The sequence below is a fragment of the Piliocolobus tephrosceles genome, chromosome 14 (assembly GCF_002776525.5).
Source record: "Piliocolobus tephrosceles isolate RC106 chromosome 14, ASM277652v3, whole genome shotgun sequence".
Lineage (NCBI taxonomy): Eukaryota > Metazoa > Chordata > Mammalia > Primates > Cercopithecidae > Piliocolobus > Piliocolobus tephrosceles.
The window spans coordinates 4428361-4449524 of NC_045447.1; the positions used below are offsets into that span (position 1 = coordinate 4428361).

The window sequence follows — 21164 nt, forward strand, 5'->3', positions numbered from 1 at the left end:
GCAGGCGGATCACGAGGTCAGGAGTTTGAGACCAGCCTGGACAACATAGTGAAACCCCATCTGTACAGCTCTTTGGAAGCAGGAGCTATGTTTCCTCAGCTCTTTCTTCGGGGTTTGGATTTGGGCACCCCGTGGGGTGTTCTGTTTCCCGGTCTGTGTCTCTGGCTGGTGACTCATCTGGCCGTAGCACTGGCCGTAGCACTGGAACTGTGATTGTCCTGCCCAGAATTGAGCTAACTGCGGAGGCCTATTGAGGGCTGGGGGAGCTCCTTGAGCAAGCAGTGGCTCAGGGGCAGGAGTGGGGAGTGGGTGCTGAGGAAGCTTGGGGAGTGGGATTGGACGGGTTGTTTGGGAGGAGCGGCTGCTGCCCAACGGCAGGCTCTGCTGGGGATTTCTCTGCACTCGGCACTTGTGGCTTCTCTGCTTCCTGTGCGGACATCCGCTTCGTCCCCTCCGTGGTGCAGTGGGAAACTCCGCTTCCCGAAGCCAGGCGCAAGGAAATGCAGGCTCAGGAAGGCTCTGGTGGGAGGAGAGGGATGCAGCCACTCCTGGGGAACCAGGATGACTGCTCTCAGGACAACTTCTGGATAGGCTCGGGTTGGCCTTGTCTGCTTCTCATTCCCTGCTCTTAAAGGCAACACTACAGGGCAAGGCGTGGGTAAGGGGCACTGGGGAACTGCGGGAAGGAAAATCAGCTGGTGCCTGAAGATGGCCTTGGGGGTCGGGAGGGGAGTTGGGGGGTGGAGCTAGGCCTTGTTGCAAAATGATCACAGTCTCCACCTGACCCACCCACACTGGGCTTTAAGTTACAACTGGGATGTGGCCCCAGAAACTCTGCTCAGACATTCTCTGTGCAAATGTGTGTCCCACTGTTTAATCAAGGTCAGTGTTACAAAGTCGCTACTGAGGGGTGACTTGAATACCTCTGTGATCTCTTACAAGCTTTCCATGAAAATGCCTCCTTGTATAGGCTGGGCGCAGTGGCTCACACCTGTAATCCCAGCACTTTCCGAGGCCGAGGCAGGCGGATCACGAGGTCAGGAGTTTGAGACCAGCCTGGACAACATGGTGAAACCCCATCTCTACTAAAAATACAAAAAATTAGCTGGGCGTGCTAGTGGGCGCCTGTATTCCCAGCTACTTGCGAGGCTGAGGCAGGAGAATCGCTTGAACCCGGGAGGCAGAGGTTGCAGTGAGCCAAGATCACGCCATTGCACTCCAGCCTGGGCACCAGTGTGAGACTCCTCCTAAAAAAAAAAAAAAAAAGAAGGGGCCGGGCGCAGTGGCTCACGCCTGTAATCTTAGCACTTTGGGAGGCCGAGGCAGGTGGGTCATGAGGCCAGGAGATCGAGACCATCCTGACTAACACGGTGAAACCCCGTCTCTACTAAAAATACAAAAAATTAGCCAGGTGTGGTGGCGGGCACCTATAGTCCCAGCTACTCGGGAGGCTGAGGGAGGAGAATGGGATGAACCCAGGAGGTAGAGGTTGCAGTGAGCCGAGATTGCACCATTGCACTCCAGCCTGGTTGACAGAGCGAGACTCCATCTCAAAAACAAAATAAATAAATAAATAAAAATTTTAAAAAGTGCTTTCTTGGATCTAATTTGAGGCTGCCATTTCAGGGGGTCAAGAGCAGCCTGAGAATATCTGACACCCACTCTTCTGTCTACTTTTCCATCACCCACTAATCCCACCCACCAACCCTCTCATTTGTTCATCCATCCACTCATCCATCTGTCTTATCAACCCACAAAGTCCAACTTCTCTCTCATCCACCTGTCCTCCCAGACATCCATCCATGCACTCATGAATCCAGCCACCCGACAACCCATTTATCTGTCTTTCCACCCACTTACTTACCCACTCACCCATCACTTATCTACCCATCCCACCAACCTAGCCATTTACCCATCTAGCTACTCATCCATCCATCCATCCATCCATCCATCCATCCATCCATCCATCCACCCATGTATCAGTTCATCCAACCACCCGCCCATCCATCCATTCGTGCATCTGTTCATCTATCTGTTCATCCATCCACCCACCCACCCACACATCCATTTATTCATCTACTCACCCATCCATCCATGCATCCATTCATCCATCCATCCACCCACTCACCCACCCATCCATTCATCCATCTACTCACCCACCCATCCACCCACCCACCCATCCACCCACCCACTTACCCACCCACCCGTCCATCCACCCACCCACCCATCCATCCATCTGTCCACCCACCCACCCACTTACCCACCAATCCATTCATCCACCCATCCACTCACCCATCCACCCACACACCCAGGCACCCACTCAGCCAGCCAGCCAACCATCCATCCCCCGCATCTATCCACCCATCCACCCATCCATCCATGTACTCATCCATGCCTTTCTAGCGCCAGGCACTGTGCTAGGCAGAGGCCAACCCAGGCTGAGAGACTGATCGAGTCTTCCCACACGCGGTAGGGTTCAGCTCTGAAGGATGCTAGCACTTGGGTGAATGGTGGGAGGGCAGGGGACTGAAGGCAGACAGCAGAGCAGGTGCAAAGGCCAGAGTCAGCGTGGGTGTGAGGGGTGTGGGGGGAGTGGAGTGAAAGGGGAGCGGGACCTGGTGAAACCTCCTCTAGTCTCCCGCGTATTCCTGCCCCAGCGGCCGGGCACTGAGGCCCCGCGTGGTCCCTGACAGGCTGCCTCCCTCTCCTGCTCTTCTGCTCTTCCCCTCCTGGCAGAGCCTTTGTTGGGCTGTGGCAGAAATTAATTGGATTTGCAGTTCCATTCTCAAGGGGATTTGTGGCCTCAAATAGGGATCTTAGAGTAAAAGTAGTAAAGATTTTACGGGCAGCAGTATAATTCTTTGGACTTTAACATTCCTGCTTTATCTCCTCTGGGTCGGGCAGGTAAAGGAGATGACGGGAGGGGTTGAACAAGACACCGAATGAGATGCAGGGAAGAGAAATTTACAACAACCACAGCTCACAGCTCAAGGTCAGGTTTTTTGAAAGACAAAAGGTTTTTTTTTTTTTTTTCAATTTATTTTTTTTGAGATGGAGTCTCACTCTGTCACCCAGGCTGGAGTGAAGTGGTGCAATCTCGACTCACTGCAACTTTCGCCTCCCAGGTTCAAGTGATTCTCCTGCCTCAGCCTCCTGAGTAGCTGGGATTACCGGTGCGCACCACCACGCCTGGCTAATTTTTTTGTATTTTTAGTAGAGATGGGGTTTCACCATATTGGTCAGGTTGGTCTCGAACTCTAGACCTCAAGTGATCCACCCGCCTCGGGCCTCCCGAAGTCCAGGGATTACAGGCGTGAGCCCCTGCACCTGGCCGACAAAGGGTTTTGAAATGACTGTTGTGCCTTATTTTAGTGGGCTCTCACTTTCTGTGTTAGGAAACAAGAATCCGAAATCATCATGGCAGGTGGGGCTTCCTGACGAGGCTTCCGAAGGCAGTTTTCTTGGACATTGGAAAGTGCCCTGAGTGAGGATGATACTAGAAACACTAAATCGCAGCTGCCGTTGTTGGACCCCACTAAGTCCAGAGCATTCTGCCGTCCTACAGCTGCTCTTCCCAGCAGCCCTCTGAGAAGACACTATTACTTCCATTTTCCAGGGGGAGAAGAAGGACACTCAGAGAGGTTTAGTAGCTTGTCCAAGGTCCCAGGGAGCAGAGGATGGGCCTGGGGTTCACACCTGGGTTAGCCGAGCTCCAAAGCTTTTCCTCTCCTTCGCTGCCCCGGGCTCAGCTCTCCTGGCAGGGCAGGTGGGTTCTGTCTGAGTCCCAGGACTGATGGAGGAGTAGAGCCCTGTGTTAAGAACGCTGTGCTTCAGGGATAGGAGACCTTTGATTGATGAGTGATGTCTGCCTGGGCACGGGAAGAGTGAGAGGCAGGTGTGTGTGCTCACTCACCGTTAGGGTGCGTTTCCTTCCAAGTGTGAATGCATCTCTCGGTTGGCTTAGCAGGGCGGGTTCTGAAAGTACAGTCCCCGAATGGCCGTCCTGTTGCTAATCCAGGATTCCATGGGATGCCCCGTTTCCCTAAACTGTCGCCCACACTCTGTGATCAAATTTGAACAAGAGCACAACCTCAGGAGTTTGGTATTTTCTCTTCCCTCTCTACATTCTGCGTGAGAAAGCACGTTCGTACTTTGCCACGATGTCATTTTTTACATAACATACTTCTATAGGAGAGGAGTGGGGTTTAAAATATTTACTTACGATGAGGACACGTTTTCATAATGAGAATTTTGATTCTGTTTTTCTTTATTATGGAAGTCTTACCAATCATCGGTGAAAATGTCGAAAAAGCAGAAATGACTGATGAGGTCGGAGACAGGGATGGCTGGACGTAAGCGAGGGGCTGGCATGGGAGCGGGACGGCCCAGGGCCGGTCCTGGCAGCAGGGTTTCATGCTGAAGGAAAAGAAGCCTCCACCTCTGGGTCCTGAAGCCACATCTCAGCCTGGCAGAGCCTCCCTGGCTCCTGGTCCCCCACGTGCTCCTGTGCTTTCCGGGGTCACCCGCGTGTGGGCCGGTCCCTCTAGGTTGTGGCTTCTCAGTCCCACCCCCATCACCTGCACGGGGTCTGTGTCAGCCCGGGGCTCTGCATATCACGGGAGGAGATGGATTCCTTGAGGGGCTTCTTGGCCGTGAATGGTGCTGTGTCAGCAACAGAGCCCTGGTGGGGAGGATGTCGTGGCAGCCTCAGCTCTGCCCATGACCTGGGACACGCACCTCCACTGGGGTATGTGGCTGTATGGTGATGGGTGGAAGGAGGGAGAGTGGCTGGAGGAGAGAACCGAGCTCACCCATGCAGAGGTCAGGCCTGGCCATGCTGCCCCCTTGGACACGGGCTTTTACCAGGAAGCCACAGGGGCACGCTGACCAATGGCCTGGTGGGTGTGGCTTGGGAACCTCTGACCTGAGACCTAGTCCCTGCAGGTCTGTGACAGAGACAGGTAGGACCCAGGCCTCCAGCTCACAGCTCAGTGGACTCCCCCCGCCCCTCCCGCAGGAGCACAGGCCCCCAGCCTCCAGGTGGGGCAGGGCTGCCAGGATGGACTGCATCCCTGCTGGATCTCGGGCTGAGCAAATGTCAGCCTGACCCCAGGCAAGGAAGCAATCCCAGCTGGCATCTGGGCCCAGGCAGCCCCCCGCTGGGATCCCCCGTCCCATCCTTAGTGACAGGTTTCCTACCAGAACACGCACCCGGGGGCTACACGGGGATATTTGGTTTAATTAAGGGGCCTTTCAGGTCTCCTCTGGAGATGAGTGGATTTGGCCCATAGCGTTGAACCAGCTGCAGCCCCCTCTTCTGGATGTTTGATCTGCCTCTCCTCCATCCCACCGCCCCTCCCCTCCTCCTCTGCCCCCTCCCCGAGGCTGGCCTGGCATTTCAGCTCTGAGTGGTTGGCCTGTGCTGGCCCAGGCTCGCCTTGTGCAGGGAGGCCTGTAGACTCGGGGCTACACCCATCTGTCTGTCTGCAGAGGACGGAGCAGAGCGATGCTTTGGGTCCTGGGGGAGGAAAACCGCTTCCTTCCACCCCTCCAGGTTCTTGGGCGGGTTTATGAATTGAATTGACATAAGACAGATGAACAGCAGAAAAACAATTATAATTATATACATATGCATGAGAGTTCCACAAGAATGAGACTCAAGAAGAGCCCAGATGATTAAAGTTTATATATATATGTGTATGTATATACATACATATATATATATCATCCTGAACTAAAGAAAGGCACCAGGGCTGGGGCGTCTTGGGGGATGATGGGGAGGGAGATCAGTGCCACGTTCCTTCTGGGGAGTGCCCATGGGGCTCCTGCTCCCTTTGTAGGAGGGGAGGCTGCAGATCCGTGCAAAGGTTCCGAGGGCTTTTCATTTTCGGGACTCTCTTCCTGACCTCAAGCCAGGGGCTGGTGGGTGGGGTAGGTGAGCCCCTATCCTCGGTGCCTCAGAACTCACCCCTCCCTTCTGGAGTCCCCTCCTGCTTCCTCTCCTGCGGGGACTGAGCTGGCAGCCCTCCCACCTGCCCACCGGGAGGTATGCGAGGAGCCTCCTCTCCACTGTGAACCCCCTGGAAGTGGGAGTGCAGGTAAAGGGGAAGGCAGGTCGCCGGGCAGATGAACGCCTTCTGCAGCCCTGACCTGGGTCTCTCATCTGCCCACTGGACACCCAGAGCCCGGAGTGCACGTGACACATTCTTTGCCCCCTGGCGAGCTGGGCATGGGTCTCCTCTTGCCCTACGGCCCAGTTGGCTCATTCTGTGACTCCGATCAGGGTCCGTGCACCCCGTGTCCTTCCAGAGAATGGACAAGAGCCCCTTTGCTCCTGGCTGGGCCACACTGGGCTCTGCTGTGGCGTCCGGCAGGTGTCCCACTGGCCGGCAGTGCCGGGACCTGCTCACGTCCCTCTCGCCTTCTCTTCCGCAGGCCTTTTCCCTCAGAGGAGACCACAGAGAATGACGATGACGTCTACCGCAGCCTGGAGGAGCTGGCTGAGTAAGGCGGGGAGGATGGGAGGAGGGATGGGAAGACGGGAGGAGGGAAGGAGGGAGGGGAGGGGAGGTTCCTGGTGGTGTCCAGGGAGTCAACAGGAAACATGGCAGCCACAGTGCAGGCAGAGCTGGCCCTGGCTCATGAGGAGACCGGGGTGTCTCCTCATGATGGATCATGGCGTGGGCTGCCATGCTGAGTGGGAAGGCATGCATCTGAGAGGCCTCAGAGATGAGCAGATTTTCACACCCCTTGTACATTCTAGAAGGCTGCCAAGCTAGTCTAATGGCTGGCCCAGGTGTTGGCCTGTTGCCCTAGCAGGGTCCTCCATGAGGGCTTGTCTCTACGAAGCTGTGAGGCAGAGAGGGGGCCTGCTCAAAAGGGGGCCTGGCCATGCTCCCCAAGCCGGGTCTTGGGATGCCGTATCGTGAGGAGGGAGCGGTGCTACCAGAAGCAGAGGCCCCTGGAGCGCAGACTCAGGGCACAGGAATATGTGGGCTCGGGGTTGACACGTGGCCCAGCAGATACTGCCCTGCCTCAGTGGACCCGCCTCTGCTCTTTTCTGTGTCCACTTCATTCCTCCCTCTGAGAGGCCTCTGCTCCACCCAGGCACTGCCCAAGCCTGGCCACTGCACCAGGGCTGCAGCCCCACTGGGACCCGTGGGAATCTGTGACCGGGGTGGGATCACGTGACCCGCTCCGGGAGGAGGGAGGTAGGAGGGTAGGAGGAAGGGGCCTCACCTGCAGGTGAGGGACCCAGGCTGAGACCTAGCATCCTTGCTGGGGGCTCACAGCCTGGCTCATCCACCGCCCTCCCAGGCCACCGGGAGATGGTGCCTTCGGGCTTCCTTGCTGCCTGGGGACCTCTGGAACTGTTTGACAGCAGCTTCTGTGTTCTTAGCTCAACCACAGTTTCTTCTGGGAAGACTCTTAGGGTTTCTCTCTCCCTTCATTTTGGAGCACAGACTGAGAATGGCAACCAAGAGAGGAGTAAGAGGGGGAGCCGCGTGTGCTGCGCACCTGCTGTGTAGGCTGGAGCTTTGCCTGTCTTACTGCTCAGCCCACATCCAGAGCTGCCTTTAGGTTGCAGAGCCCAGGAAAATACTTCCCACAGGATCCCTGTCTATAGACACAATTCAAGTCATCCCCAAATCAGCACACAGCGCCACGCTGGTGGCCCAGTCTCATGCATTTCTGTGAAGAAATTCCTCACCCACCAGCTGGAGTAGCTGCCATCAGCCCGTTCCTTTGATGCTGGGCTGGCCACGGGGTCCTGGGGAAATCCCACTGGTCGGACTCCCAGAGATCCTCCAGACATCTGGTCGGCCCCACGTGGGTCTGAGGGTTGTAGAGCATCCTGAAGGGGAGAGGGGGGCACAGGGGCCACGCAGGTCACAACCAGGCCTGGGGCACCCACCTGGAGGCCACTGTCCACCCTGACCAGCCTCAGGAATCTGAGGGAGACTTCGAAAATTCCACAAAGCAACTGCTCACTCCTGGAATCCCAGCACTTTTTTGGGAGGCTGAGGCGGGCGGATCACCTGAGGTCAGGAGTCGGAGACCAGTCTGGCTAACATGGTGAAACCCTGTCTATACTAAAAATACAAAAATTAGCGGGGTGTAATGGTGGACACCTGTAATCCCAGTTACTTGGGAGGCTGAGGCAGGAGAGTCACTTGAACTCAGGAGGCAGAGGTTACAGTGAGCCAAGATCACACCACCGCACTCCAGCCTGGGCGACAAGAGTGAAACTCCGTCTGGGAGAAAAAAAAAAAAGAAAGAAAATTCCCAAAACTGCTCACTGCAGCATGCAGGCTCCTGAGACTGACTGAGGGACTGTCCATCTCAACCCTGTAAGGGGGGAGGAAACTGAGGCTCAGATGGGACAGGGCTTCTGGCTGGTGGCATGGCCAGAGGGAAGTCCCTGAAGGATAAGGCCCCAGCCCCCAGCAGAGTCTGCAGCCACCTTACTTGCTATGCAGAGTTGGAACCATACCCCCCGTACCCTTTCCAGCATTTTGTGCCTTGGAAATCCTTCTCTGCCACGTCCAGGCCAAGGTGTCTCCCACTGTGTGAAGCCTCTTGTGCGCCATCCTGGCTAGCGCGCCATCCTGGCCAGCGCCCCCTCAGCCCCCATGCCTCTGTTGGGCCTCTGCGCTGTCCAAGGGGTGCACCGTGATTAGGGAGTTAAATGCCTGTCCCCTGCCTATCAGAGGGTCAGACCCTGTGTCTTCTTCCTGTCCTCTCCTGGTCCAGCCCTAGCAAGGCAAGCGTTCTGCACGTGGTAGGACGCCTGTACCCACATGACAATGACAGCAACAGTGGATGGTGCTTACGAGCTTTTTTGGGGCTGGGCACTACTGGGCTTCATTACCTCGCATCCCCCACCCTCAGTTGCTCTGTGAGGTCTGTTCTGTGGTTGTCCTCATTTTATAGATAAGGAAACTAGGCCCAGAGAGGGGACACCACTGACCCATGTCATCCAGCTAGTAAGTGGCAGAGCCACGATTTGACCCTAACCCCCCACCACACGGAGCCTGTGCCCCCCAGAGCCTGGGGAGCTCCTGGCCTGTGTGAGGGCAAGTTCCTGACCTGCTGTTTCTCCTAAGTTACCAGCCTGAGGTTGGGGTTCTGTGCTCTCCAGAAACATCCCTCAGTGTTTCTGGACAGTCAGCACAGGAGAGCTCCGGGATGATGGGGACCACATTGGCCTTGTGTGGCCAGGGACTGGCATGAAATGCCCACTCCATAGGAACCTCCTGGGTGTTAAGCCCTGGACACTCCCTGAACTACAGCCCCCACATTGCCAGGCCTGCCCCTGCTGGTTTATAGTGCACATTCAATTTTGAGGATTTTTGCCTGGAGAGTCAGGCTAGATCCCAGGTTGCTCATTTTCTTTTTCTTTCTTTTTTTCTTTTTTTTGAGATGGAGTTTTGCTCTTGTCACCCAGGCTGGAATGCAGTGGCGTGATCTCAGCTCACTGCAACCTCCACCTCCTGGGTTCAAATGATTCTCCTGCCTCAGCCTCCCGAGTAGCTGGGATTACAGGCATGCGCCACCACGCCCAGCTAGTTTTTATATTTTTAGTAGAGACAAGGTTTCACCATGTTGGCCAGGCTGGTCTTGGGCTCCTGCCCTCAGTTGATCCACCCACCTCGGCCTCCCAAAGTGCTGGGATTACAGGCGTGAGCCACTGCACCTGGCTGGGTTGCCCATTTTCCATCTTTCTCTACCCATCCTGATTGTGACTGATCTCTTGAACCAAAATGCAAGGTGGAATTCCTCTCACCCAGAAAAGCAACTCCAGGAACATGTGGCTTTACATCGTCCAGTAATGTTATTCCCTGACATTAAGACTGAGCCTCCTTAATCCAATGAGCTCTTTATGACTGCAGTTATTGCAAACGTAAATCATCAGTTCTAAGGAAGGGGAATGCATCTGAATCTTTAACTTGCGATTTGGTCCCGGTGGCTCGAGTTTAATAAATTTTTTATGTTGTTTTCCCCCCTCCTCCTTTCACTGAAAGGCAAGATGTCCTAGCCTTTCTCTGTGGACTTGGTGTGGATATTTAGCCATTATGGCAATTTACAAGACACAAACGCATGCCATTTCTTACTTGGATCCTACTTGGGGAGAGAATGTAATTGTTAATTTTCAAGGCTAGAGCTGGGGAAATGGTCTAATCAGAAGCCAGGTGCATTAGTATTATAGTTGAAAGATTCCTTGAATTAGAAAGGAAAGAGGTTTAGTTGACTCACAGTTCCACAGGGCTGGGGAGGCCCCAGGAAACTTACAGTCATGGTGGAAGGGGAAGCAAACATGCCCTTCTTCACATGGCGGCAGCAAGAAGTGCAGAGCAAAAAGGGGAAAGCCTCTTATAAAACCATCAGATCTCGTGAGAACTCACTCACTATCACGAGAACAGTATGAGGGATATGAGGGTCACCGCCTCCATGATTCAATGACCTCCCACCAGGTCCCTCCTAAACACACGGGGATTATGGGAACTACAATTCAAGATGAGATTTGGGTGGGGACACAGCCAGACCATATCAGCAGGCACAGGAGTGAGGAGAGGGAAGGGACGTTTGGAGCAGAACGCACCTGTTCTTTGCTTTGGGCCCATAGCCAAATGCCCAACATGAGGGTCACCTTGAATGTCTAAAGGACTCCCCTGGCTACCCAGACCCCAGACACTCTGCAACTGTTTGGGGAAAGTCAAACACTGGCTCACAGATGCATCTGTCTCCCAGGGAACCTGGAAATGTGGTTTTAAGAGACCAGCGAGGGGCACCGTGTGAGTGTCTGTATGCTTTCTTTTTTTTTTTTTTTTTTTTTTTTGAGACGGAGTCTTGCTCTGTCGCCCGGGCTGGAATGCAGTGGCCGGATCTCAGCTCACTGCAAGCTCCGCTTCCCGGGTTCACGCCATTCTCCTGTCTCAGCCTCCTGAGTAGCTGGGACTACAGGCGCCCGCCATCTCGCCCGGCTAGTTTCTTGTATTTTTTAGTAGAGACGGGGTTTCGCCGTGTTAGCCAGGATGGTCTCGATCTCCTGACCTCGTGATCCACCCGCCTCAGCCTCCCAAAGTGCTGGGATTACAGGCTTGAGCCACCGCGCCCGGCCTTATACTTTCATTCATTCACCACAATCATCCTTAATTCCATCGTCAGCTGGTTCCTAAACACTCTCTGTGTGTCAGTCTTGGGACCAGGAGCTGGAAACACGTTAAGATGAAGACACATTTCCTGCCTCCCAAGACCTAGGCCCTATGGGGAGTGTGGAAACCGAAGGACAGTTTCAGGGCAGTGTGGTGGGATTACAGCGGAGTCACATCAAAAAATAAGAAGGGACAAATGAAACTAATCTTAAGAATGTATTTTATAGGCTGGGCATAGTGGCTTACACTTGTAATCCCAGCAGTTCACTTTGGGATTGCTTGAGGCCAGAAGTTTGAGACTAGCCCGGGCAACATAGATCATGTCACTACACTCCAGCCTGAGCGACAGAGCAAGACCTCATCTCTCAGAAAAAAGAAAAAAAAAATGTGTCTTATATTTAACCCAGCATATTCAAAATATTATCTGGGTCACCTTGTGATCAGTATCACAGATCATCCTTGGGCAGCGTACGTTTTGTGGTTGTTGCACTGAGTCCTCTGATCTGGCATGGAGCTTGCACTTGGGCGCAGATCACTGCAGCTTGTTATGTTGTGAGCCGGACAGCCACACATGGCACGTGGCCAGTGGCTGTGTGCCGGGTCGCACGGGTCTTGGATCCAGAACATCTTTCTGGGAGCTGGAGCCAGTCCCCTGCGTGGGCACGTATAACACTGAAGTTACTTTCTCAAGTGCTCTAAGCTCGCTTTTGAGAGCTTTGAATAATGCATAATCAAATAATAAGAGCAGCTGGTTGAAAAAATTAACACAAAATATTGCCACTTAAAAATGCTTTATCGAGCAAAATAAGCCCAAATGGACGGCCTGTTTTTAAATTGCTCTAATAATCAGTACCTTGCGTTTGCATAATGGCTTTTCCTTGGCAGGCACTGTGCTTCCCTTCTCGTTCCTGCCTAAGTCTTGGGGGCCCCGGGCTAGATGCCTGCACTGGGGGGCTCCCAGCCTGGGGTCCAGAGGCAGGTTTGTACACAGAAGAGTGACAGACACCAGACGGTTGGCTGTGGGAGCAGAGTGGGGCTGGCGGAGTGCTAGGTCAGAAAGAAAGGAAGGCTTCTCAGAAGAGGGGACAGCCGGACCTCAGCACCCAAGGAGGAGCTTGCTGAAGACTGGGGCAGTATCCCAGCACGAGGAGCTGGGCAGGGTGTGGAAGGCGAGGCTGGAGGGCAAGGTGAGGCTCCCCATCTGGAGGCGTGGCTGAGGGTTGTTCCCGCGCAAGTCCGGTATATCGTGCTATTGTGGGACAAGGCTTGGTGTTTGCAAGGTGTGGGAATTCTGGAAGTTCCCCGGGGACTCACAGGGAGGATCACCCTTCCCCCAGGAAGGCACAGGGCCCACATCGAAACACCTGCTGTGACCCCGACCTGGTGGCACTGCAGTGACAGTGCTTCTCCGCGCAGTAGAAGGACACCTTGGGTCAGCCTGTGCTGGCTGCAGGGGGCAGCGCTGCTGGGCATCCAGGAAGGTGGCTGCATGCCAGCGATGCCCGTGCTCAGTGGTCAGCCCCAGTGGGCACAGCGGTAGGTGGCGATGATCCTACTCAGTGGTCAGCCTCAGTGGGCACAGCGGTAGCTGGCACAGTGGCTTCTTCCTTCCAGCTTCGAGAAACTTCCCTCTGATCGCTCTGGCCTGGAGTTCCGGGGCCCTCTGTCTCCCTCCTGGCACTGCAGCCAGCCGTTCCTGGTTCCTATTTTCTGTTCACTGAGGCTGAACATGGTCCACTGCAGTCTGTGGGAGGCCCTGGGAATGCTTCCAGGTCTCGATGGAGGAGGATTTGGAAAGGGCACCCGGATTGGGTGCCACAGAGTGCCATGATGAGTGTGTCTTGCGAGGACACTGGTGCCACTGTGGCAGGGCGGCCCTTGCCTGTGAAGTAGGCTGCACACCCGAGTCCCCAGCAGGACCAGGCCGCCTGCCTCTGCCCTCCCTCCTGTGGTGCCAGCAGGTCAGAAGCCCCTGAGAATTCTTAGGGGAATTGAAGGGACACGGGAGAAATCTGAAAGCTCACTCGGGGCAGATGAGAGGCCAGAGGAAGGACGTGGACATGAGACCGAGCTTTATTTGGCCAACCGCTTGATCCTGTGTGGCTGGGGGAGGGGTGGTTGGACCTGGATCCTCTTCCCGGGGTGTGCTGCTAGATGTTTGACAGCCAGCTGGTAAACATGCCTCACCAGGAGCATCCTTGTTTGCAGAGCGGGGTCCTGTGACCCCACAGGCTGCTGTGGGAAGGCACCCCACCACTCCAGTGGCTGCATGAGGAGGGAGTGATCCCAGACACAGCCAGGCTCTGTCGGGAACCACTTGCCCTCCTGGCTTCTCCCCAGAGAGCCTCTGAGCGGGAGCATCCTTGAAGGGAGAGCGGCCCCTGAGTGCCAGCAGGGAGGGAGATTCTGGGGCCAGGGCTTTGATTGAGGGCGTGGATGTGAGACCGGGACTGCTGGCTGCTTTAGTGTGGCGAGTCGCCAGGGCCCGAGGTCTAGCTGGCCTTTCCTTGCCTTGCAAGGGGCTGCTGCTGTAGGTGGGTTACATGCCACTCAGGGCCTCAGTTTCCCGGTCTCTGAAACGAAAGCATCTGCCCGGAGGGTCTGTGAATCCCTCTGAGCTTGACGAATCTACAATTTTATGATTTAGGAGCCTGCTTTGCATAACGCTGGTTTCACTTTCCTGGGAGCTGAAGTGATTTTCAGGCTTAAACAAATGTGATGGTGACACGGCAGGGAGTGTAATTTATCCGCGAATGTAGAGCTGCATGCTTTGTTGCATCATAAAATGACTGTGCAGCTTTAAATGTGTCATGTTAGCATCGTTGGGATAATTTTTTAGGATGCATAAAATGTAGAAGGAGTTTCTGGTGTCGAGGAGGTTTAGACTCTTCTTTCTACCCAGGGAGTGAGTGGGAGCTGCCTGCTGGCGGTGACCTGGGAGGGGAGAGGCCACACTTCTCCCACTGGATCCTGCCCTGGGGCCTTGGCCACTCTGTGCTGTACCGTTTGTCTGCAGGGGGACAAGGAGTGGGGAACAAATCACTGTCTTCTGTGGCCCACCCTCCCCGCCGTTGTCCTCACCCTGCCCACTTCTCCCAAAGGAGGTTTGTTTAGATACCATCTCCTGAGCTCACGTACGTTCATCTTCTCACTGGGAGGTCCACATTGTGGAAGACGCCTGCGTGTGGAGCCCAAGTTGAGCTGGGAGAGGCTGGGTTTGGGATGCCTTATGTCCACCCCAAAGGATTGTTTTTCCAAAGGGGACGAGTTTGAAAGCAGATGCCACGAAACCGCCCCACGAGAAACAAGCCAATGAATCCAGCCCTGTTAGACAGCCCTTAGCCCCAGGCACACGTAAACCCTGCCCTGGTCTGAAGGAGGCCAGAATGAAGCCCCCTGCCCCAGCGGAGGTGTTGACAGGTGTCTTCCTGTCCCTCCCTGGTGGCCCGAGGCTCGTGCGGGGTGGAGGGGAGGCTGGAGGGATGGAAGACAGGTGGGGTTTCTTAAGGCGGGTGACGGCTGGGACAGAAAGGCCTTTGCCCCGCCAGGTCCTTCATCGACAAGGACACCCGTGGCTGGACTGTGGCATCGTCTGCTTGGAGCTGCCTCCCCGCTGGCCGTGGTGCCTCATTTGCACAACAGACCCTTTAAGACTGCGTGCTTGGCCCCACCCGGGCTTCTCCTTGGCAGCATGTGGCTCCCTCAGTGCTGCCGAGGTCTCTTGCTGCTCGGCGTGACTGTGAGGCCAGGCCTGGCTGTGGGCATTGGTTGAATGGAGTGAATAAAGCCAGCATCCCCGGAGGGTGCCTCTGTCAAGATGCTTCCAGTTGCGTCTCACTGAGCCCTGCAGGCGGGGCCCCGAGCCCTCTGCCTGGACAGGAAGCAGACTGGGCTCTGAGAGAGGCAGGCGCCTGGTCAGGGTCACACAGAACTAGGGGGCAGAGCTGCAATTTGAGCCCAGCTCTGTCTCTCCGAGGGTCATTGTCAGACCACCCTCCCTAACCCCAGGGGTGGCTAAAAGAGCCCTGTCCCACAGACCTGGGACCTGGGACTCTTGTGAGCCCCTGCACTTCTCACTCTTGAGGCTCCTCTACCTCCCACGTGTGCTATCCAAGCAGCAGCCTCTGGGGGCAGACCCTGACAAGCCAGGAGGGCAGGAAGGCTTCCTGGAGGAGGTGTTCATTTTGAAGAGTGCATAGGATTTGCCAAAGTGTGATTTAGGAAACCTGCTCTTGCCCCTTGTGCCAGGCCAGTCACTGCCTTGCTTTGGGCTGGGGTTTTAGGAGTGTCTGGGTCTCTGCTGTGTCTGTTTTCGGGAACTGAGGGCCAGTGGGCCTGGCTCGGAGGTGATCCTGTGTACGCAGTCCAGCCTTTCTCGCTCTTGTGGTCTAGACAAGCCCGGTCCCTGTCAGGAGGTGGCTGCGGGACTGCTGGACAGGGGTCCCTGTCCTCACTTCCCGTGTTAACGGAGCCATCAGCACTTCCCTGTGGAGCTGGCTGTGGAGGCTGCAGCTGGTTGGGATGAGAGCGCCGTGCTTTCAGGGGCTCTCCCTGCCCCCCTCGGACGTCTTGCTGGCCCCTTGGTACTCTGGCACCACAGTGGGCCCCAGCTGTCTCCAGAGGCCCTGCTGCCATGTGTCTGGGGGCTTCAGTGACCTCGCAACCCCGCTCCCCCACCCCCAGCACTGAGGGAGAGGCCATTTGTTCCTTCTCAGTGGGAGATGGCAGGGGAGCCCTGTGACGCACGCAGAGCAGGCACGCGTGACCACCCCACCCGCTCCACATTCCCGTGTGTGTGAGAGCAGGTATGGCCTGGGACTTCCAGGGGCTTTCATTTTTAATACCTCGTGAAACTCGAGTGCTGTCAGGACCGATGCGGTCACACCAACTCTCCGGTCTCATTTAATGCAGTCTCTGCAGAGGGAGGGGACAGGCACAAAAGAGGCGGCTTTAAAGACATACACATTCATCTTGTCATTTTCCAGGAAGGAGTAGACAGCTGGGCTGCAGCCCGAATGTGGGGGCTGCGTTGTGTCTGATGAAGGTCCCTCCCCGCCTAAATCGCATTCCTGGTACTCTCCTGGAAGAGGAAGACTTCTCCCTTTTGACATTATTTCCCTTGTATTCAGCATCGACCTGAGTGACACACAGTGGTACTTTACAAATATTGCTCTAAAATGAACAAGCGTCACATGCTGGGTTTTACCGTAGAAGTCCCATCATGTACATAGTATCTCCTATATTGACTGCCCAACTCCTATTCATTCTACAAAACCCAGCCCACAGGTCACCTTCTCTAAGAAGTAGCCCCCAACCCTACCAGGCTGAATTGAAGTTTACCTTCACCAGATGCTTAGAAAGGACAGCAGGACAGTCTCTGCCACCAACTTTCCCTTGACTTCCTGCTTTTGTTTCTCACTGCCGAGATAAACGCTCCGTAAGGGTCATTTGTGAGGAAGTGGAGCACAGGGAGGACGCCTAACTAGGCCTGGGCCTGGTGCACTGCGGTAGGAGGAAGGGCTGGGGGTAATAAGTTTCCGAGAGCATTCCTGATTCCTGTACTGGAGGATCTGAGCCATAGGTCCATACGTTGTTCGACGGTCCCCGCTCCTGTCCCCTGAGAGCCAGGCCCTGGGCTTTGCCGCTTCATCTCAGCCCTCACAACACTTCAGGGTTGGTGCTCCAGCCCTCATTTTGCAGTTGCACAAATTAAGGCTCAGAGAGGGTAGGTGACTTGCCGGAGATCACACAGCGTGCTTCACATGGCAAAAGAGGAATTGAAACCGTGTGTTGTGGCCCGGGACATTCCCCTGGGCCCAGTCCTTGTGACCTGGCCCCAGGGGCTGTTCTTTTTTGGCTCCTGAGTATTTTTAGATGGTGGGAGGCTCTTTTACTGCTTAGAAAGAATCCCCCCAAAAGAGGGAGTTACGGCCAGGAGGGACAGTCCGTGGACGGATCTCCTTCCGGGAATCCAGTAGCCAGAGCCTGTGCAGGTGCACGCCTACGTGACTTGGCGAGCTGGGTGACTCCCATGCCCTCTCTGAGTCCTGGTTTCCCCATCTGTAGAAAGAGCAGGGCCTCCCTCTCTCATGGGTCATGGTGAGGGTCTGCCAGGGCATGTGAGAACGAGCTTCCTGATGTGTAAAGTGGTTCTTGCCTGTCTGTCTATCTGTCCATCCGTCCTTCCCCACATGCACACCATCCAGTTCCCAGCCGGCTTCTTCAGAGGCTTGATGCGCCCTCTCTCTGCCATCCCCACTCCAGCCCCCTGGGGATGAAGCACCCCGTGGTGTGGACCGAGGTCAGGAAATGTCCGACTCGGTTTCCTAGTAACACACTAATGGCAGCTTGGTACCCTGCTTGGCGGCATCAGACAGCCCGGGGCCAGTGCGGCGCATCCGAGCCTGTCAGCAGCACTATTTTATGTCCGTCGTAAACACACAGGCTCACCAGGGGCAGAAAGCAGAGTTTGTTGGTTTTCTTTGATTTTCTGTGGGTGGCGGGGGCGACGGCCTCTGAGCAGCTGCCTTTCTGTAACAGAATCGGGGCAGGCAGGCGAGGCTGTTGGGCTGGGGTCTCAGGGTCTCGGGCAGAAGGTGAAGGTGGCAGGTTTTGCTGTCCCTGGAGGACCGCAGCCGTGCGCAGGGCCCCTGCTGGAAGATTTCAGGCTATTGTGAGGACAAAAATAATGGTCGGGATTTAGCATCTGTCAGCGCAGCTGACTCCCAGAAAATAGCAGTAGCGAGAGGATGAGACGGGGCAGGAAGGAAGGAGGGGTGGTCACTGGCCTGGGGTGGAAGGAGCTGGGCTTGGGCTCGGGTCTGACCTTGGAGGTCCATTCACGTCTGGGCTTCCACATTCCTGCCTGACCATGTGGGGCCTCCTTATGGGCCACTGGACAGAGAAGAATGACCCCTGAAACCCATGAAAGCGACACAGCTGAGCAGAAATTAAAGCAGCACCAACCCGCCCGTCCAACTTTCTAGTCTCCCAGGTTTTAAAAAAATCTGTCATTTTTAATGCTGGCCACTCTGTGTGTTGAGCCCCAGCCCCTGTGCTCAATGCCGTCTCATTGAATGAGCGCCTCCTTCCGCCCTCTGGGGTGATGGGCCACGCTCCCACTTATTGAGCACCTACTGTATGCTCAGCCTCTACTGGTCTTGTATGTGATGGCTGATCCTTGCAACTGTCCCCCTCCTGTTGCAGATGGGGGAGCTGAAGCTTAGGTTATCCTGCCCACAGTGACACGGCTAGAAACAGGAAGGTCTACAAAGACAACCCTAGTTTGCCTCACCGCCTCCCCTCCAGGGGCTCAGGAGCGAGTGTCAAGTTCCTGCCAACAAGAGACCCACTGCAGCCCGCCCGTTCCAATGAGGACGGGCCAGCTCTGTGGACCAGACTCCGGTGTGGCATGGGTGTGGAGTTTTTCCACGAAGCGTAGCCTCTGATGACACGGAGCCTCCACACACACTTCTTTCTAGCCGGGACACTGATGTGTAAAGGGTCAGTGTGTGACACGGCCACCTGCCACATAGCTACGGGAGGTGACATAATTGTGCCACGGAGATTCCGGAGCCACTTGCAGACATGGCAGGGCCTTGGGGCGCTTTTCAAGGACTGTGGGAGAGTGGGCTGGGTCCAGAGAGAAGCCACGATGGCCCGGCCCCTCCTCTGGGATTGCATGGAGGGTCATGTGGGGCTGGCTCTGGTTCCGTGTGCTGGGTCTTAGCTGAGTCTTCGTCAAGCTCATGTCTAGTGAGAACGCCGAGGTGAGGGTCCTTGCACAATGGGACCCCCTCCCCTGTCACTGTCCCGTACTTCTAGGAGACTTCACACCCCTCAGTGGATCTGAAGGGCCCGTTCATGGTGTACCCCTCTCCCAACACAGACCTTGAGGGTTCTCTCTTTCTCCCAGTGGACAGCTGTGGCCCTCAGGTACACTGGGCCTGCTGGTCATGACGTAAGTGAACCTGCCTTCCAGGTGACTAAGACTGGTCATGTGTCACCTCCCTGTGCCAGAAACTTGTTTATGGAGATGGCACCTTTGCCAAGAAGCCAGGTAGCAGTGGCATTTCCACGTCAGTGATGGCCAAAGGAAAGGAGCTATTGGGGGGCAGAGCTTGTTACCCCCAAGTAGCATCTGCCGCTGGGATCTGTTCCGTACCTGGGAAATTTCCTGGTGCCAGGATTCAGATGCAGCTGCTGCCCGGTCAGTCTCCCCACTTAGACTGTGAGGTCATTGGGACAGATGGCCATTGTCCCCTCTGTCCCAAGGACCCAACCTGTTTCTGATGCAGAATTGGTTGTAGGAGAAATATTGGTTAAACCCATTCAATCTGGTAGATTTTTATCTTAATTACTAAGTTTATATATTATAAACTTTTTTAATCAAATACGTTTGATTTTATTTTCCTAATTTAATTTTATTTTAAAAAAAAAACCACTTCTGTACTGTTCCCTTTTTTTCTCCCTCTCTCATAATTTAGAATATGTGTGTCATGAAATTTCAGTTCCACTGTTTTAGAATTTCAGATGACACGCAGGAACCTGTCTATCCCAGTGTTCATTGACCAGAATACAGATGGTTGGGAGAGTACTTCTGACGAATGAAAAGTGCTGTCCGTGTAGCCAGGCCGACGGCCAGTGCTCTGGGCTTCACAAGGAGGGCCTGGTAGGAAGGGAGCCTGAGGGTGTGACAGGCAGAACTGGGTGACCCCAGGTTCCACGCCCCCAGTATCAACAGGCTTCGGATAACTGACATTGGATGGAAGGGAGAGAAGGGATGTTGTCTGCATGTTTAAGATGATTCTGTCCCAGAGAAAGATTCCCAAATACAGCTTCTCCTCTAGTGTTTTTGGTTGCTCACTTTTTTTTTTTTTTTGAGATGGAGTCTCACTCCGACGCCCAAGCTGGAGTGCAGTGGTCGGATCTCAGCTCACTGCAAGCTCTGCCTCCCGGGTTCACGCCATTCTCCTGCCTCTGCCTCCCGAGTAGCTGGGACTACAGGCGCCCGCCACCACGCCCAGCTCATTTTTTGGTATTTTTTAATAGAGACGGGGTTTCACCGTGTTAGCCAGGATGGTCTGGATCTCCTGACCTTGTGATCCGCCCGCCTCGGCCTCCCAAAGTGCTGGGATTACAGGCGTGAGGTCGCTCACTTTTAACCTTGGCGAATGACAAGAGGTTAATGGAAAGTGGTGCATGAAGAATGAGCCCGTATGAAGGAATGTTCCTCGTAGTCATGGATTAAAGAAGGAAAACAACACAGGTGTGGCTGGGCGTGGTGGCTCACGCCTGTAATCCCAGCACTTTTGGAGGCCAAGGCGGGCGCAGTGCTTGAGGCCGGGAGTTTGACACCAGCCTGACCAACATGGTGAAACCCCGTCCTCTATGAAAAATAAAACAGGCCTGGCGCAGTGGCTCAAGCCTGTAATCCCAGCACTTTGGGAGGCCGAGACGGGCGGATCACGAGGTCAGGAGATCGAGACCACCCTGGCTAACACAGTGAAACCCCGTCTCTACTGAAAAATACAAAAAACTAGCTGGGTGAGGTGGCGGGGGCCTGTAGTCCCAGCTACTTAGGAGGCTGAGGCAGGAGAATGGTGGGAACCCGGGAGGCAGAGCTTGCAGTGAGCTGAGATCGCACCACTGCACTCCAGCCCAGGCGACAGAGCGAGACTCCGTCTCAAAAAAAAAAAAAAAAAGAAAAGAAAAATAAAACAATCAGCTGGGCATCGTGGTGAGTGCCTGTAATCCCTGCTACTCAGGAGGCTGAGTATCGCTCATAGCATCTCGGGTCCAAGAAAGAAATCTCACCAAACGCAAGAAACAGAAGAAAGTGAGTCATGCTCAGAAAAGAAGAGTCAATGGAAGCCAACCTTCAGATGACCCAGATGTTGCAATTGGCGGCTTCCAAGAAGCATAACCAGTGGGATCTCTGTAGATGGCTGAGGGGATTTATTATGGGAATTGGCTTTCGCAATTATGGAGGCCAGAAAGTCCCACCAT

The 21164-nt window shown here is 54.9% G+C and overlaps 1 protein-coding gene across 2 annotated transcripts in view; it reads left to right on the forward strand.

The window, feature by feature from the left end:
- Positions 1-21164, forward strand: part of VAV2 (vav guanine nucleotide exchange factor 2) — a 238500-nt gene that overhangs the window by 155653 nt on the left and 61683 nt on the right. For both annotated transcript variants that reach the window (XM_026457484.1, XM_026457483.2), the window contains exon 4: positions 6436-6504. In XM_026457484.1, the coding sequence (XP_026313269.1) occupies positions 6436-6504 (69 nt within the window). The remainder of the gene's footprint in view (positions 1-6435; positions 6505-21164) is intronic.